This window comes from Lepisosteus oculatus, chromosome 27, assembly GCF_040954835.1.
Source record: "Lepisosteus oculatus isolate fLepOcu1 chromosome 27, fLepOcu1.hap2, whole genome shotgun sequence".
Taxonomy (NCBI): domain Eukaryota; kingdom Metazoa; phylum Chordata; class Actinopteri; order Semionotiformes; family Lepisosteidae; genus Lepisosteus; species Lepisosteus oculatus.
The window spans coordinates 9,259,558-9,274,706 of NC_090722.1; the positions used below are offsets into that span (position 1 = coordinate 9,259,558).

Consider the following 15,149-nt stretch of genomic DNA (forward strand, 5'->3'; position numbering starts at 1 on the left):
GTGCAGCTATTATCATGTTCTTTATTGAAAGACTGAGTGCAGCATCCAATACAAAAACAGAGTCTGTGATTTGTGTTATACATGTGCAAACTTGAAATCTCACTGTCAGCTCATATACTCTCCGTTACAGCAATGCCATGAGGACATTTTATATATATCAAAGTGCATTCTCATCTGAATAAAATACACACAATGTATTATTGTACATATTGTGTAAGTCCTCTCAATTAAGTAAGACATTTTTTTTTTTGCTAAGTTAGTAGGAATTATTCTGGGATTGTTAATAAGTTAGCAAACCTTTAAAATCCCTTATCAATGTGAATTTGTTTATTTTGTGTTAATTTTGAAGCAAGCATTGAACATAAACCCTTTTCTAAGGTTTTGTGAGAAACAGGAAAATATTTACCTTTATATTTAATTCATATTAGTGGCTAGACGCTAAGTGTTGGTCCTGTCAATTCTTACAGTAGTTTAGCTGATGTGGAACAAAATGGATCCCTCTTTAAAGTCTGTAGCCTTGTGACCAGATGCATAAAAGACTTGAAGTGTTTTTCATTACGTGATACTTGCATTGAGGGGGTTGCACAAAGCAATTGAACACATTAAAGCTAATGCCCTGGTTCAGACTTTATTACTTAAGGCATTTAATTCTTGAGGCAATATATATACACCAGGAATTTCTCACTAGGGGCTTTACAGGGATTCTTCAATAGCAGAAGCAATGAGTGGAGGCCTAAGTTTAGTTGCAGAAACCATCATAAGTTAAATGGCTCCTTTAGGTTTCAGATGAACCTGGAATCAATATTCTCGATCACATATTTGGGGCAGCACAGTGCCTCAGTTCTTAGCATTTCGGCCTTTTTCTGGGGTGCTATCTGTAGGAGTTTTTTATGTTGTTCCACTGAGTTTCCTTCGGGGGCTCTAGTTTCCTCACACAACCCAAAGGCATATCGGTTGGTTAACTGGTGTGAGTGCGTGTTGGTGTCGGCACAAACAATGCCCAATCTGCATCCCATCCAGGGATGTGCTGGTTTTTGCTGGGATAGACTCCAGCTTCCCCTGCAGCCCTGTATTGGATTAAAGCAGTTAGAAAATGGATGGGGTCCATATTTAACATTAATCCAGTTAAACATGGATGGCACCATTGGTTGGCAGTGCAGCCCCAAGAACTCTGTAGCCTGGGGATGTGTCTGTGCAGAGTTTGCATGTCCTTTCTATGTGCATGTGTGTTTCGACTGGGTGCTCCAGTCTCTTCCCACTTCCCAAAGACCTTCTGGCAATGTTTGATGGGCTGTTCTAAATTGTCCTGTATGGACCTGAGATGGACTGGCTTTTTATCCATGGCAGAAAGGTAGTACCCTCTCAGTACCCCCTAGTGCCCTGTTCTATCACAATAAGGTCTGATTTGCCCCAGTGATCACCAAGAGTATGTTACCAAGAGATGAAGAGTGTTAAATCAGACATCTCCATCCCTGGTGAGCAGCAATCTTGAGATTCCTATAGATCATCTTTAATTTAAAGATTAGGAATAGTTGTTTAAGCAATTAATCAGTTAAGCAAGTAATGTTTCAGTGATGAGAATACAAGTGTCTGAGACTGGGGCTCCCTAGGACAAGGGTGGGAGATCCCTGAATTAAATGCATCAGGTGTTTTATGCATTGAGGCCTCACAGACAGCCTAGCGTGTACCACTTAAGCAAATGACTGATTAATCAGCATTCAAAGCTGAGCTGGAGCACAAATAAAAAGACTGTAGCTCCCTAGGTCATGGTTGTAGAGCCCGAGGTTAAGGAAAACCACACTTTTCTTCAGTTATAAAAAGGAGCTCTTAATGTCTGTAGGTCTCCCTCCCTTAAGATGGCACAGCATCCTCAGTATCAGCTCTGGCTGCCCTGTCCACCTGTGGACGACTTCCTCTTCGTCCTGTGGTGCAGTATTTTTCCTGGACAGCGGGTTCCAAGGGGCGAGGACTTGTGCTCGTCCTTTTCCCAGATTTCCCCAGATTCCCCATCGTCTCTTGGCCTGTACAGCGACTTTTTCGACCCCGTGACCAGCGCTCTGCCCGCCTCCCAAGACAGTGCCCCTGGTGGCGCCCGGGAGTCCTGCAGCCTGCAGCTCCGGTGCTTCGATTCGTGGGCGGACCTGGAGACCGAGGTCAGCCGGTGTGTCCTGAGTGGCGCCCGCCGGACCAGCCCACCCCACCGGATCCCCGCCCCCTGCATCTCCCGCCTCTCGGACTACAGGACATCCGGAAACATGGGGGCGATTTCAACGAATGACTTCCTCTACCAGATGTTTGGGTTTGACAACCGCAGTTCCCGGCTGGTGCAATAAAAACCAAAAAACTCCCAAAATTATAAAGTTGAGGTTTTTCTGTCTGTGATGATCCCTGCACGGTAAAACCAGGCCTCAGCAAAGAAACTGCATGCATGAGGAAGAACACCAGGCACAAAACACTATACTGTAAAAAGGCGCCGTCCTTCGGATGAGACGTAAAACCGAGGTCCTGACTCTCTGTGGTCATTAAATATCCCAGGGTGTTTCTCGAAAAAAGTAGGGGTGTTACCCCAGTGTCCTGGCCAAATTTCCCATTGGCCCTTACCAATCATGGCCTCCTAATAACCCCCCTCTCTGACCTGGCTTCATCACTCTGTTCTCCTCCCCACTGAGAGCTGATGTGTGGGGAGCGTTCTGGCGCATCATCCAGGTGGGGCTGCACACTGGTGGGGGTGGAGGGGTGTCCTCATTACCTGTAAAGCGCTTTGAGTGGAGTGTCCAGAAAAGTGCGATATAACTGCAAGAAATTATTATTCTATAAAATGGAACACACAAGCACAGGTACGGTAATGGCGAGAAGCTGGGGGTTGTGGGTCATGCAGGGGCTGTCTGGGGTGCAGCAGGTTGATACAGTATAAGCAGTTTACCAACAGTAGCTGCTGTGTATGAATCCCTGTACTATGACAATGGTTCACTATGGATGAATATGGTCTGGCACACATACAAATGGAGCTAGAAGGAAACAGTTCTCTATAGTGGCATAATGAGGCTGGACATTGGACTGCTTCTTCGGCTGTGGACACCTGAAGAAGGCTCACAGCCGAAACGTTGTGTTTCCTTTCTTCTCTTTTCAGCCTGGAATAAACCTTTGACTTGTTCCTTTTCAGCTATGTAGTACATCTTTCCACGCGGGCAACGAAAGAGTGATCAATAATCTTAGAAGAGTTGTCCTTGTGAAATCGGTGTGACTGCCTACTAATTTCCAGCTGTACTCATATACATTTAGAAATATGTTTCCTAGGGATGGAGGGTGCCAGTATTATGTGAGAGACTGTGCAAACATTTGCTGGGTTTTTCCCACGGTTCTAAGTAACACAGCAAACACTGAGAGGATTATGGAGTAGATAAGCTCTATATGAGGATATCTAGCAAGACGCCTGAACAGCAAAGTGCTGGATAAACTTCTGCAGAGCAATACGTAACAGAGCGATTGTAAACTACATCTTGTGGCTCAGGCGATGAGGAAGGAAGTATTTAAAACAACCAGATGCGAAAGACAGCCCTGCTCTCACTCTGATATTCTTAGTATGTGTCCAGAGTTCATTATGTCTGGATGAGATGAATTCCCCAATGGTAGAGAGAGAGAATTATTTCTAGCCCCTTCATCATCATTCGACAGAGGAACCATTAAAGTAAAACAATGGAGCCAATAATGAGAATTGGTTCAGAAATAATGAGTCATTAATCTAATTAAGAAAACTAAGCTGGAATGAAACCCAGAAGGCATCAGCCTTTGGGAATATGAATCAGATTCTGGACTAGACAGGTCATTTTAAGCCACTATGGTGAAGACGCTATGGCTTTGCAGGTCTATACATTCCATTAGTTAACCAAGCAGTTGTCTCAGGCGTCTGAGCTGTCTTACAGAAACCGAACCCTCAGAGGCTCCTTTCAGCAAAGTTGAAAAACTCCCACCTCAGCAGGATGGTGAAGCACAAGCACCACTGTCAAGCTAGTTACAGGCCGCAAGATGTATGATTTTAATTTAAAGACGCTTCTGCACCCGGGCACTTCCCATAAAAAAACAGCCTTCTCTCTAGAGAGCTCATTAAAGTTATTGCTTCTTGAAGGAGGCCTGTTTTTCTCCCCCTCCCCCCCCCCCCTCCTTCCAGGAAAAGACGAGATTGTTTTTCTTTTTCTCTTTTAACACTAATCTACTTTCTTCGGGGCCAAGACGGGTGGTATGGAAATATTATGCATAAAGGCACAATTTCATCCAATTGTACATTTCAGAGAATCTACCAGGAGACTCCAGATTGTTTCACCTAGATAAATAAGCCCTTACCCACCGTTTGGGCGTGCTATAGTTTGGATATGGCTGATTCATACCTGAGTTATTCATTATTGGGACACATTTGACAGCGGGCCATCATTCAATTTTAGCTTCAACTTCCTTTTTCTTTCATCAAATACCACCCCAATACTTCAGACGGGCTTCAGGCAGGCTGAAAAAAGAAACCCCCAAACAGAATAACTAAAAGCGTGATTGTTAGCAATTTAAGTGCTGTTCATAATTGTGTATGACGAAGCCAAAGTGTTTCTGACAAAGGCCAAGATATTTTGGTGAAACGACAACAACCCATTTCGCAGGTGTGCTGGTCGTCGTGGCGATATTCTATATTTTGACCACAAACGTGCTTAGAGTAAGGAAATCCCCAGGTCTAGTGATCCATCTGAACCCGGTTATTCAGAAAGAAGTTTGGATTTTGGCACTGCTAAGCTTAAGTGCCAACATTTCCCCCCCGTAAGTTCATTTTCAAGAGTGTGTATTGCTGTATTTGCTAATGGTAGTAGCAGTTTTGATGGCAAATATTTAACACTCACAAAGCTAGTGAGAAGCTAGGCACTCCTGTAGTGAGTTGCATTGTACAAGAACGGTTTGGGAGCAGCCCATTGTCTGACAGAAAGGAGTTACAGGGTGATCAGGTCAGCCCAGTCCATCATCGGATTACAGCTGCCCTCTGTTGTGGACATTTTTACAACTCGCTGTCTCTGGAAGGCTGGAAGTGTTGCTAAGGACAACAATCGTCCTGGTTTCTCACTTTCTCTCCCCTGCCCTCTGGTAAGAGTCAAAGGAGCACAAAGACATGAACCTCCGGATTCAGAGACAGCTTCTTCCTGCAAGCTGTCAGAGTGCTGAATTCCACCTCTACCACTGATTCACACTGATGTTTATTTTTGCACGCTTTCATTTAAAGTTGTGTGTTATTTAATTTTGTTGTTGCTGTTGCCATTGAGCATACATGCAAATAAGCTTTTCATCGCATAAACTGAAACAAATTTAAATATATTTTAAGGCCAAATTAGATAGTTGAACATACTCTTGTGGCAGTGATACCATTAAAAAATGACATCATTTATATTTAGAATAATACAGCTTAATCTGTGACTAAGGTAGCTCTGCTCTGCCTTTGATCAATAGCCTCTCTCATAATATTTTTTACGGCTCTGTAGAAATATGTTGTAAACTACAAGCCCCACAATGCAACGCGTTCCCGGACAGTGACGGTACTTCCGGGCCGGTATGAGTCTGCGTTAGTCGAACAGGCGAAACAAACATGGAGGAAATTGGTGTGATAGTAGAAAAAACTCAGGTATGTAATTTGTGTTTAATTTCAGAAAGCGCCTCTTTAGAAATCTACAAGTAAGTTGTGTGAAGAGTATTTTCAGCGGCCACGGAGACCCTTCAGTCCTTATTTAAACAGTACCGTTGCTGTTTACTATTAGTTGTTTAATAAAAGGTGCAGATTCATTCAGCTAGGCCTGACAGTTGCAGAAATATATTTGAATGGCCTTCTAGGTGTTTAATAATTGTTTTACTATCTTCCTGTAACGTCTAAGAATTAGCAACTTTTTGGAAATGCTGATCGTAGTTGTATGTGTAACATGTTCATTGCAAACTTAAATTACTTACAGAGCGATATTCCTGAACAAAGACGACGTCAAAAATCGCTTTATCTCCTTAGCAAGATTTTATGTTACTCTCTGTATCACTACTTAAAGACCTCAGAAACGTTTTAAAAAAAGATACCGAAGAAAGGTGTTTTTGTTTGAAGTATTTAATAACCGTGCCCATTGGAAACGTGTTTTGTTTCGCCACAATTTAGCTTGAAACAAAAATGATGTATTCGAATAGGATAACTACAGTCTGCGTCTTGGGAAGTTTATTTCCAGCAGGTGTATTCCGTTTAAACGAGGGATGATTTTAATGCTAAATTTACAATTTCATTCTGCATCTTTGTGTCCAGATTGTCTTCATACAATTCTGCGTGTTTTGATGCGGATATATATAATATATAGTATAGATATTTTGAAATGAAATACCAACACCCTGTTGCTCCCTGTCAAGGACTCCAACTGGCCATTTCTAATTGGATCAACACGCAGTAACTCATTAAACTGCTTTTTTTTCAGTAGGTGTTACGTACAATGTGTTTACAATATTAGTTGGCCTATTTGGTAACTGCAATGAAAAAGGATTTTTAAGTGTATATAGCTTAGCATGCTATTTTTGTTCACCTCAATATAGAAAAGATATTGTGGCTCTGGGATCTGTCCAGAGGAGAGGGATCAGATATATTCTGGGGCTGAAAAGCCTTCTGAATCAGGCTGCCAAAGTTTTTCAGAATCGGCGAATCAGGAACCAGAAGACAGGTGGAATCTGTATAGAGGTATATTTAAAACCAAGTACAGGAGGCACCACCTTACGCCAAGAGCTGTGGGAGCGTGGAACAAGTCTCCCAGCTCTGCTGTCAAAGCCAGTACCCTGGTCTCTTTCAAAAATCACCTGGATGAGTACCTTGGAGTACTGAGCCAAGGATTACCGAATGGGATTGTTAGACTGGAAGGCCTGTGCTTTTTTTAAAACTTATTATGTGCGAAAAGGTTTTTGACTTTCATTCTGCAGGTGCAAACGGCTGTTTGATCACTTGCGCTCAGTGCAGCCCAGCCTGTTGTGAGGTGCGTGTCTGTGTGTTCGCAGGATGAGCTGCCCCCCTTGTCCACTTCCCGGCCACAGACTGGCTTGTCCTTCCTGGCGGCTGAACCCGAGGACCTGGAAGATCTGTACACCCGCTACAAGGTCAGTCTGCCTCCCGTCTCCTGACCCCTGCTGCCGTGGCGGCTTCTGAAACACCCTCTGTCCACGCAAGCCCAGTGGATGAATCAGTTGGACAGTGTGGTCCCAGTTTGATCCTGCCTGACTGGGAGCAAGGCCCACTCTGCCTCAGGTGGGCGCAGCACTGGAATATCACACCTGAGGAAGGCTTCACAGCCGAAACGTTGTGTTTTCTCTCTTCTCTTTTCAGCATGGAGTTAAACCTATTACTTGTTCCTTTGCAAACTAGTTCAAAACAAAATGCAAGGTTTGGGGTCATTGGGATGTGAAATTCTGCCTGATCTCCTTCACAAGGATGGCAAAGCACATGTGCTAAATGTTGAATTTTAATTGCACAAGCGGTCAAAACCGTAGACGCGGCCCTTAGAATGTTTTTAAAGTGCAGCGTGCATTTCTTTGGCCAGACACAGAAACCGGCCGGAGATGACTGAGTAAAATCAGTGGAATCGCGTGATTCCTTCTCAGAATAAGCTGACAGAGAGGCAGTAGGTGCGATCCAGCAGGGTCCTAATTGGTCTGTCCTGGGTTGCTCCAGTGTGTGCACAATACATTTTCCCAGTTTTTCTCTGCTCCACAGAAACTGCAGCAGGAGCTGGAGTTCCTGGAGGTGCAGGAGGAGTACATCAAGGACGAGCAGAAGAATCTGAAGAAGGAGTTCCTCCACGCCCAGGAGGAGGTCAAGAGGATTCAGAGCATCCCACTGGTCATCGGCCAGTTCCTGGAGGCTGTGGACCAGAACACGGCCATCGTGGGCTCCACCACCGGTAAGCCACCCTCACACGGCTTTTAAAATGCACATTTTTGCCTGATCGCCTCTAAATTAATTTTACAATGAGCCCAGACATCCCCAGTTCATGTCTGGCCATAATGCAGCATGCTGGTGCCAAATAAAAAGAAACAAAGTTGGAAAACAATCATGAGGCTGTATATTCAGTACATAGCATCTAAAAAAAAACAAAACAAAGAAAACAAGTCAAGCATTTGCAACTAAAATAAGACCAATCAGTGTGGCAGTGAGAGATACAATGCAGGGTAGAGTAAACAGAAAAGGAAAGGTTCACAGTACCTCGATCTAACCCGGACAGTGGAATGTGTGTGTGTGGTAGTTGTTATACTGACAGCAGCACGCTGGCTGGTCCAATGAGGAAGAGATTGCAGAAACGGAGTGCTGCCGTCATTGTGCAACGGCCCTGCTTCTCCTTTCCCATCAGGGTCCAATTACTACGTGCGGATCCTCAGCACGATAGACCGGGAGCTGTTGAAGCCCAACGCCTCAGTGGCTCTGCACAAACACAGCAACGCCCTGGTGGACGTGCTGCCTCCCGAGGCCGACAGCAGCATCATGATGCTCACATCGGGTAAGCGCATCGTGGTGACGGGTGGCAACAACGGTTCACCTGGTATTAATACAAAAGCCCATCACTGATGGGATGGTGTGGCCTCCCATCTAGAGTGAGGGCGGTCTTGTGCTCTTTCTGTTATGACGAGGTTTGTTCTGGCTGCTGGCTGTGTCCTTGGTAGATCTTAGCCCACTCGAAACTGTCACTTTTTCCGACGCAGTGGGTTTCTCATGAAAGCAAATACTGTTTTGGAATGCGCACCTTTGTGGATCTTAGTAAGGAAAATCATTTTCCTGCTGGATGTGGTATTGTTGGGACGTTAGATGTTGCTGTTTCCCCTGAGACAGAAGCTCCAAGCCAGTATCCTAGTATGGTGACCATTGCACTGTGCTGTAGGAAGTTCCTTTTTTCTCCCATGATGTTACACTATTTTCCCTGACCACTTCTCTTGAAACATCAGACTTCCCTTTCGGAAAGATGACACTTGCTTTGTCCAGAGCTTGGGATAAATTTCAGCACAGGTTTTCACACTGTGGTCTTCCTCATTTTCTGCCTGTTTTTAAATTGGCTGAATGATTTCTCCATCTAATCTGCATTTCTCTCACCACATGCTAGAAGTGTTGCTCGCTCTGCTGTGAGGAACACAGTGAATCTCCCCCTCCTAGCTAAAGTCAAACACTCTGGATGGTGTGGTGTAGAATAGTGCATCTCTCTTTCTCCGTGTGCAGATCAGAAGCCGGACGTGATGTATGCAGATATCGGCGGGATGGACATTCAGAAGCAGGAGGTCAGAGAAGCTGTGGAGCTTCCGCTGACGCACTTCGAACTCTACAAACAGGTACAGCGCCCAGGGAAGGAGAGGGTCGCTTGGCAAAGCAGTGCCAGAGATGGGAAACTGATCCGAATTTTCCACTGTTAGGAGACTCCAACAAGCCCCTCACCTGTCTCAGCCTGGCTCATGTCACTAGCTGACTGTGGCTGGGATTGTCCAAGGGGCTGTGCTGCTTGCAGGTAGCATGTATTTCATCCAGTCAGGGATGTTTGGCTCCTGGTGACAGTGCCCTCTGCAGCCTCCTGGGCTCTTGCAGGCATAAGATCACTTTATTGGCCATATACAATTTCTTGTATTTTACTTTACCAGTCATGGCCTCCTAATACTCCTCAACTTTGAATTGGCTTTCATCACTCTGTTCTCCTCCCCATTGAGAGCTGGTGTGTAGTGAGAATTGGCGCACTGCGCCTGCCATCGCATCATCCAGGTGGGGCTGCACATTGGTGGTGTTGGAGGGGAGTCCCCATTACCTCTAAAGTTCTCTGAATGGAGTGTCCACAAAAGCGCCGTGTGTGAGGAATAAGATAAAAGGCAAAAATCGGGGCCTAAATACCCAAGTGTGTGTCTGTGTGTGTTCCAGATCGGGATCGACCCCCCTCGTGGAGTGTTGATGTACGGACCCCCGGGCTGTGGGAAGACCATGCTGGCCAAAGCAGTAGCTCACCACACGACGGGTATGACGGCAAGAGTCATCCCTGTTATGCTCTGTACTGTGCACTAGGTAGACCACGTGCAGGTGTGGTCTTCACAGCGTAGGAAATGCCCAGAAGTCTGCTTAAGAGGCTTAACTGTATCGCTTAGGGGAGATGACTCTCAAGACAGATAAAAGGAAATTGCGTCCTTTGAGGCTGAAGAGAGGATTGGAAAAATGTCAGATTTTTAATAACCCTAATAGGTGATTCAGTTCAGCAGGATGCAGTGTGAGTAACTAGAAACTGCTTGCTAATTCAGTTACTATCAAATTGCAGGACGGACACCATTGAAAACAGTGATTGGTTTCTGCAGTGTCCTTCCTGTAAATCGATAGTAGCTGAGTTAGTTAGCAGTTTCTTGTTTCTAGCAGTTGATAGAACTGGAAAAAGAACCAGTGATTGTCTTTGACTCTTCTCTTACGCCCCCCCTCCCCCCGATCAGCGGCCTTCATCAGAGTCGTTGGCTCAGAGTTCGTTCAGAAGTACCTGGGGGAGGGGCCGAGGATGGTACGCGACGTCTTCCGGTTGGCCAAGGAAAACGCCCCCGCCATCATCTTCATCGACGAGATCGATGCCATCGCCACCAAGCGTTTCGACGCCCAGACAGGAGGTACGTCTTCGCTGCTCGTCTTCGGTGCCTCTTCCCCAAGAGCAACAGGCAAGCGTCCCCTGTGATCTATCATGGGGATATTGCATTATTCCTAAGTGCCGAGAGCAAGGGCCGAGTTGGAAACTCTTATCGGGATGATCAGAGGCTTTTAGAGGAAATCCCTAAGCAAGATTTTGTCCTCCTAGCTGCAGCAGAAATCGGTTAAGTTCTCGTCAACGCTGTGAGTTGAGTGCCACAATCCATATCTAACACAGTGAATTCCAGGTAACAGGATGCATCTAACACTCCAGTCAGTCTTTAGCCATTGATCTAATGATTCACATTTGTGTTTTTTCATCTCAGCCGACAGAGAAGTTCAGAGGATTTTGCTGGAGCTGCTGAACCAGATGGATGGCTTTGACCAGAATGTCAACGTCAAGGTGCGCACGGCCCAAACCGACTTGGGAGTTTTTAGTTTAGTGCCAAAGGAAAGACCTTTGCTCTTTAAATGTCATTTTATTTTGATTTTAAGAAATTAATTTTAATTTAATCATTTTTAACTGGCTGTCGGGTGTAAATCTGTGCGTATAATAACGATCTAGAAAGTGGTTCCCAGCCCTGGTGCTGGTGACCCACACTCCTGCTGGTTTTCAGCCCATCCCACCTTCATGAGATCATTGAAGCCTGAACTGATCTAAGAAGTCCACAGTCTAAAGGGGATAGTGGGCTCCTGGGGAAATTGGCCCTGGTGTGAGTGTGTACACGCCAGTATCTATTCTTATCTCTGCGTGTGCCTTGCAATGGACTGGCGTCCCGTCCCGAGTGTATCCCGCCTTGCGTCTGTTGCTTGCCGGGTTAGGTTGTATCTTCCCATGGATGGATGTGAAGCATTTGTTTCAATAATGCAATCAAGGGTCAATTCATCAGTTAGTACATTGGAAGCATCTAAGCTACGTTATTGCTTGGACTGGAAGAGCCATGGCTGTCCACATCTGCATTAAAGGACCCTTGCTATGGATGGTCAGGCTCATTTTTTTCCCTGTGCCTGCGGTTAGTTCATGGTGCATTTCAGAAGCCACTGTGAGTGGCCAATGGCAGAAGCGATTTGACCCGTGTCTGACTGCTGTCTGCCCCAGGTGATCATGGCCACGAACAGAGCAGACACCCTGGACCCAGCCCTGCTGCGGCCTGGCCGACTGGACCGCAAGATCGAGTTTCCCCTGCCGGACCGGCGCCAGAAACGCCTGGTCTTCTCCACCATCACCAGCAAGATGAACCTCTCGGAGGAGGTGGACCTGGAAGATTGTATCCTAACTAGAGAACCCATCGTCACTCACTTCTGTTGCTTTCCAAAATCGGATTCACAAGCTTTACTACATAGCAGCCATACACTTTTTATTCAACACAGCAGGCCACACAGACCCATAATAAAGGCAAAATTCCAGGGACTTCATCTTTATAAATTTAATTTGTTGGTGTTTTTTACCATCTGCGTCATAATGCGTCTAAAAAAATCAACCTTCAGAACCTTAGGACAACATAATCATCCTGTCCAACACTAGTTCTGTTCTTTTTACAAGAATAAGAATCTTTCTGATTAGCATCCGGTTATGAAAGATGTAGTTTGTGAGGTATTAGAAAGATTTTAGTGTTTTTTATGTTGTGACCCACAGTCCACCGGGTTTTGAAGGTTACCATTAACTAACCAATGTATAATTATATGATGCAACTCCTTTCTGATCATTTTAACAGGTGATTTGTTACATTAAGTGATTTATTGAGCATTTAGATCGCTTGCTTGTTTTGTAAGTAACTTACAGGTGTTGCCAATCTTTAAAATGGGCGAACTTTAAGACTAGCTGGATTGAAGTTGCCCGGGACAGGAAGGACTGGAAGTTTGAACTGGTTAATATCGGGACATGTAGCATCCCTTCAAAAATTCTACAAAGATCTGTTAGAATGTAAAACAAACTACCAGGCAGCTTCACAGCAGTGCAAGGTGAGAACCTCATCCCAGGTGAGAACCGGTTGTGGCAAGCAGATCGTATAATAGTTTTATTCCAAATTAGTCAAGGTGTACACAAGCAAAAAAAAAAAAAGTGTAACACACCAAAACCTTTCAAGCTATAGTACAAAGAAAGGGGTTCAAGCAAGCTTTAAAAAGCCTGTTTTATGAGTCAGTTGGTTTTGGGTTAAGAGCTGGAGTCTACTCAAGTCTGGATGTGGAGACCCATCCGTGCCTCCTGTGTGTGGAATGACCTCGGTGTCCACTTACATCTCCTGGCTGAGTCCCTCCCAGACTGGACTGGAATCCAGAGCTCCAATCCACTGGGACAACCAATCTCCTGTGTCTTGGTTTCTGTTAGCCTTCTTGACCTGGTTCTTCAGATGTAGCACGTCCAGACAAGATATCAGGTGCCGATATTAACTCCATCTGTCAGGAGGTAAGTTTTTTTTTGCTGCAGGGGAAGATGTCTTCCCCGTGTTCTGAAAGAATTTGTAGAGACTAGAAGTTTTAACCAAGCAAGATACGTTGAATATTTTCTGTCCTCCCTGCTTGCATTTGTGTATCTTTCAGTTGGTTAAATTGGCCATTTTTAACTAAAGACTATGTGATTTCAAGATAGCTTTGCTTTTTTCTTTGTATCCAGTGGCAGTAAACAATATCCTCTCTGTAAGGAAAAAGGAGACACTGCTCTGCCTGTTCTGTATTTTTAAAATTTACTGCTGCACCAACTTAACAGGTTTTATTCCACATAACCTGGTGACTATTATGCAAATCTTAGTGTGCTCAAATCTGAGTTTTTGTTAAATTTAAAAAAGCCTATTTGTCTTTCTAACTGATGTTTAGATGGGAAGGTTTTTTTTTTATTATTCTCTACCTGAAAACACAACTTCATTACAAATTGTGCACGAGAAAGCAGATATCGCACCAGACATGGCAAAAAAATCTAGTAATATTTCAATGAATAAGAAGGATTGATCACTGCTGAAATGCAACCAGAGGATACACAGTGAAATGAAAGTCTCTGTGTGGCCTGTGATGAGCTGGCGTGCCATCGTCCCAGGCTGTGTCCTGCCTTGCGCCCGCTGCTTGCTGGGATAGACTCCAGCTCCCCTGCAGCCCTGAATGGGATGAAGTCCTTAGAAAAAGTATGGATGGATACAAAGCGACAAATTGATTTAGAGCTGTGAACATTGAGTCGTAGAAAAGCTCTTTTTCTTTGACGTCCGCAACAGGCTTAATTGAATTGTTCATGTTGCATCAAGACTAGCTTAACACGCTTGTTCCCTTTTTACTCAGGCTGGCATGCTGGCTGTGAGAGAGAACCGCTACATTGTGTTGGCCAAGGACTTCGAGAAGGCCTACAAGACCGTCATCAAGAAAGACGAGCAGGAGCACGAGTTCTACAAATAGAGAGCCGGGCACTCCCCGACCGCGATTTAAGAACAGCATCCGGTTCGCCTGCGTTTCAAGTCTGAGCGTTTTGTGCGGAAGGGGGCTGAGCTCTTTTCCTGCAGGGGTTGCAGGTCTTTCTCAATCCCTGCAGGAAAAGAAGGATTCCTCCCTCTTAATGGGTGTAACTACTGGTTTGACTGGAGGAGTTGCAGCACTTTCACTCCAGTTTGAAAAGGCTTTGAAACGGGCCTTTTCCAGATGTTGAGTTTTCCCTGGAATCTTCTAGGGAATTCTCATTCCCTTCAAGCAAGTAATTAAACCCTGAAATGAATTAAGACCTACAGCTGGAAGAAAAGCCTAAAGACCTTGCAACCACTTTTCAGTCGACGCATTAAAAGTCCAACCTCATACTTCCACTGCTGAGTAAATAGGACTGTTGTAGGGATGTTGTACTTCTGTCAATTTTAGCTGTTTGGGGTACAGTGCAGTGGAGGAATGCTATAGGTTTGAAGTATGCCATCGAGGTGATTTCTCGGTACCAGTGATCGCCTCATCGATACAGAGTACGTTTGTATCATTAGCAGCCTTTACACTATATGTTGCCTGCAGAAAATGAACAAGTATGCTGTATTTATTGATGACTTGGAACACAGGATGTGGTGCATTCCTGTCGTGTGATATCAGCCATTTCTATCAGTAGGTGGTGTGTTTGCTGCTCTATGTGATCTGTGCAAAAAAAGTACACATTAAAGTGTTTTCAATAAATCTTACTTTGGTAAAAATTGTTTCATGTACCCCATTATATTACCCCTAGGTACTGGCAACTCCAGTTCTACAGCATTTTTTTTCTGGTTGTCATTCTTTCTCGGCTTTAATGACCTATTTCACTGTATATACAGTCATGTAAGCTGTATTTCTCGTCATCTTCATGGGGCGGTTGTTTAAAGCTGCATAACAAGGATGGGGGTTGACCGTCACTGATGTAGGTGACTGATTTAATATATGTTGCATCATGGGTTTTGCACCTGCTTTTCCCTCATTCCAGTCTGGCTATGCTTACCTGTCTGTCGAATTAGAATATCATCAAAAGAACTAAAATAACTTGTCAGAAGAACAGCTACCC

At 44.7% G+C, this 15,149-nt stretch overlaps 1 protein-coding gene across 1 annotated transcript; it reads left to right on the forward strand.

Moving 5' to 3' along the window:
* Nucleotides 1-5,557: 5,557 nt before the first annotated feature.
* On the forward strand, nucleotides 5,558-14,808 carry psmc4 (proteasome 26S subunit, ATPase 4). The gene is made up of 11 exons (XM_006641536.3): nucleotides 5,558-5,650; nucleotides 7,039-7,137; nucleotides 7,751-7,937; nucleotides 8,385-8,531; nucleotides 9,242-9,351; nucleotides 9,926-10,019; nucleotides 10,480-10,647; nucleotides 10,990-11,066; nucleotides 11,763-11,931; nucleotides 13,015-13,070; nucleotides 13,931-14,808. The coding sequence occupies exons 1-11, from the start codon at nucleotides 5,615-5,617 to the stop codon at nucleotides 14,042-14,044; spliced, it is 1,257 nt and encodes a 418-aa protein (XP_006641599.1). The 5' UTR covers nucleotides 5,558-5,614; the 3' UTR covers nucleotides 14,045-14,808.
* Nucleotides 14,809-15,149: the final 341 nt, after the last annotated feature.

Excerpts from the sequence above, each read along its gene's own strand:
- psmc4 (XM_006641536.3), top strand. The coding sequence starts at position 5,615 with ATGGAGGAAATTGGTGTGATAGTAGAAAAAACTCAG. Across the intron at positions 7,138-7,750 it reads ATCTGTACACCCGCTACAAG|AAACTGCAGCAGGAGCTGGA; the intron begins GTCAGTCTGCCT and ends TCTGCTCCACAG. Across the intron at positions 11,932-13,014 it reads GGAGGTGGACCTGGAAGATT|ATGTAGCACGTCCAGACAAG; the intron begins GTATCCTAACTA and ends CTGGTTCTTCAG.